Here is a 3,232-nt window from a genome sequence, read left to right as displayed (position 1 = left end):
AGGGGGGGGGGGGGATGAGTGCGTCATTGTATACCATTTTACTTCAACATTACCTCAAACAGTCCCCCTTGAACAAGGGCAAAGAAAATCCCAGATGTCAAAGCATTGGGTACTGGATTTGGGCCACCCATGCCGCTAACTAGTGAAAACAATGCTCCAGAACCAAAGGCAGCTGCCATACTGCAAAAAGTAATTATTAATCTCCAACAGCTACAGGATACAACAAATGTGAACTCAACGAGGTTGTGAAAGAGTGGATGGAGGAGGAAATGGATCAAAAAGGAAAAATGAAAGTTTAAGGTTCAAAAAGAAAACAGATGTCCAGTTGGGATATTTGTTATCATTGAAGTGTTAATCCAAGACATCCACTCTGCTAGGTGTTTTAAAATGAAGAAGTTATAAACATAGAGGTGTATGCAGCAAAGAACTTTGTAGGTTCCAGTAAAAGGCATAAATTGAAACCAGGTTTGCTTTACCTAGTCAAGAAGGAAAGCTAAATGTGCAATTGGAAATGGATGCAAGAACTTTAACAAGAGTAAGGCTACTGTAATACTTAAGTGAGAACCAAATTTGGAAAGCATGTCCTCTTTCTGGAGAGGGAAAGACGGTATCCCTATTCTTAATCATATTTATACTACTATAGCAGACGTGGATTGGCTTCTGAATGTCTAATCTATAGAGGATGCAAAAATGTGTAGACAATAATATGACTCAATCCCAAACAAGTAGGAAACGTCAAAGTGTATAAACAAAAACTTAAGCAAAATCAATGACTTAAGATCGAAATGGTCAACTAACTACTTAGCTGCTTTACTTAGTAAATACGTCTGATTATATTACTGACTGGAAAATTTTGTCAACCAGGAATCCAGTAAAAACAGGCTTACCTGGACTGCACATCTTCCTTGCCTCTAATTCTTTTCAAGACACAAGATATGCCAGCATTAACACCAGTCATAACAGCAAAATTCCGAGCCTGAACCAACGGACCTCCTGCAAGAGCCTGAAACCAAAATTTCAATTACGTTGCTTATCCATCATAAGTTAGCCCTGTCAAATCTTAAAGATTCCACCTTGAAGTACTAAACTTGACTTTCTGGCTTAACAACATGCATTTACAAGACAAAAAATTAGATAAAAAAAATTTAAGCTTTATGATCTATTCTGATAGTTCAGAGATTATATGCATGACTGCAGAAAATTCTAGCGAATCCGAGACAAACACAATAAATGAGAATATGATAAACTCCTAAATTCTAGAGAAAAAAACCTACTAACACGAAAATAGAGATAAATTATCAACAATACTTTTGAGCAATACCTTAGAAAAGATAAAACTAATACTAATAAGAAAAGTACCTGAGCTTGTTGAAAAGAGGCCATGGCTTGGGGATTGAGATTAGCACCAGCAGGAGGAGTAGGCATAGAGGAAGACACATCCTGTGTAAGTGTTCCCATAAATCCACCAATAGCAGCACCCTGTAGTCCACTAGTTGCTGTGACGACAGCAGCTTCAACTGGAATTGACTGCTTCGATAACCACCCTTTGAAGCCGATTTCCAATTCCTTAAACTTGTTCTGCAACTGAGCTATTGGATTCTGATTGCTGCTATTCGGCATTTCAACCACCATAGCTCCTTGCTTTCCTTCACCCATTGGAATTGAGAAAATTTCAGCCGCACACCGCCCCTTTTTCTCTCCGTTTGAAATGAAAGTTTGGTATGCAAATGGAGAAAGGGGGTTTTTCGGGGAGTTGGGTGGATAACGTAACGAGGTGAAATTTCTCTTTTATTCCCATTCTCTCCCTTAAACCCTTATCTTAGCAAAATGACAAAATACTTTACTCTTTTATCCCATTTCACCCCCCGAATTTGTTTCTTTTTTCCTTTTTTCCCCAAGACAATTTTGCTTTCTCGTTTTTGCTCCACTAGCACTTTCTCTTTTCAACGTTCCAATAGTATTTTAATATGTGAGGCACGTAGTAAGAAAAAAAATCGCGCATAGTTATGTCATGACTAAATTCTCTTTTTTCCCAATTTTCATACTTTTGGTTGTTGGGTCATAAGGTTTGAAATCCCTTCCATTTGGCGTTGATTCTCAAGTCCAAATAGAAAAATGCATTATTTTGTTTACACATGTCAAAAAGAAATTGTGTCACAAAAAACAAGATAGAGAAAAAGAAACAAAACTTTAAAGCTTACCATTCTAAATATGTTGGTTTAATGTTTACCCGAATATGAGGTGCACTGTAGTCATATTAGGAGTGATAATATTAGAAATAAAGATATTCATAATAAAGTGGGAGGAGTTTTTATGATGGATAAGATGAAAAAAGCGAGATTGAGATAGTTTATTTTGTAGGAAATGCATAGACACTCAAGTGAGAATGGTGTGAAAGGTTGATTATACATGGTACGAGGAGAGGTCAGTGGGCTGATAAAGCATTAGAGAGGGGTGATAAAACAAGATATGACCTAGCTTCAACTTATCGAGGACACGACCTTCAATAAGAGGGTATAAATGACATGTATTAGGCTAGAATGTTAGTAGATAATGCAATGTTGTCTTGCTTAGCGTGATTGGTGTTTGTCGTTGTACTAGTTATATTATTGTAGTTCTTGTTTTTAATGTTTTTAAAATTTTATTATTATTTACAATAATTTATCCTAATATATTGGCTAGTGTGTTTTGATTATCACACTATTTTATTGTTACTTGCTATATTTTCTTCATTGACTCCTTTTTTTTACCTAGATTTGTTGCACTTGAGCGAGTTCTTTTGGGAAACAACCTCTCCAATCTATATATCCTATTCTCTTCGGACCCCCCAAATTTCTCTTGATATGTTATTATTGTTGTATACTACTAATATTTATGCGATTTTAAGAGTTTAGAAATTTGAGATTTTAAACGTGTTATAATATATAAAATTATAAGACTAGGATTAAAAAAAAAATCATTTTAATTTTTAGAATTATAAAAGCTAGGATAAATAAATTAAATTGAATTATTTTAAATTATAGAAAGGACAATTTCATAAATGGATTAATTTATATATTCACATGAATTAATTAAAATGAAGGGAGTTTTATAGTATTATTTTATGATATTGATTTTGCATTATCTAAATGAGGAAATGGATGCATATAATGATTTGCAAATTGCACAAAAGTTTTTTTTAAAAAATAATTATTATTTTGAAATCTCTTACTAAAATATAAAATTAAGAATA

General features: G+C 34.1%; 1 protein-coding gene across 1 annotated transcript in view; it reads right to left on the bottom strand.

Annotated features, from left to right (window-relative positions):
* The window catches only part of LOC102597734 (uncharacterized), a 4,258-nt gene extending 2,479 nt beyond the window's left edge, over positions 1-1,779 (bottom strand). Inside the window, exons 1-3 of the mRNA XM_006347481.2 lie at positions 1,360-1,779; positions 888-1,003; positions 54-180 (exon numbers count right to left, since the gene is read on the bottom strand). Of these exons, the coding sequence (XP_006347543.1) occupies positions 54-180; positions 888-1,003; positions 1,360-1,656 (540 nt within the window). The 5' untranslated portion in view covers positions 1,657-1,779. The remainder of the gene's footprint in view (positions 1-53; positions 181-887; positions 1,004-1,359) is intronic.
* Positions 1,780-3,232: the final 1,453 nt, after the last annotated feature.

Source organism: Solanum tuberosum, unplaced genomic scaffold (assembly GCF_000226075.1).
Source record: "Solanum tuberosum cultivar DM 1-3 516 R44 unplaced genomic scaffold, SolTub_3.0 scf00093, whole genome shotgun sequence".
Classification (NCBI taxonomy): Eukaryota; Viridiplantae; Streptophyta; class Magnoliopsida; order Solanales; family Solanaceae; genus Solanum; species Solanum tuberosum.
The sequence above is the reverse complement of the archived record's forward strand: the minus strand, read 5'-3'. Positions and strand labels throughout refer to the sequence as shown.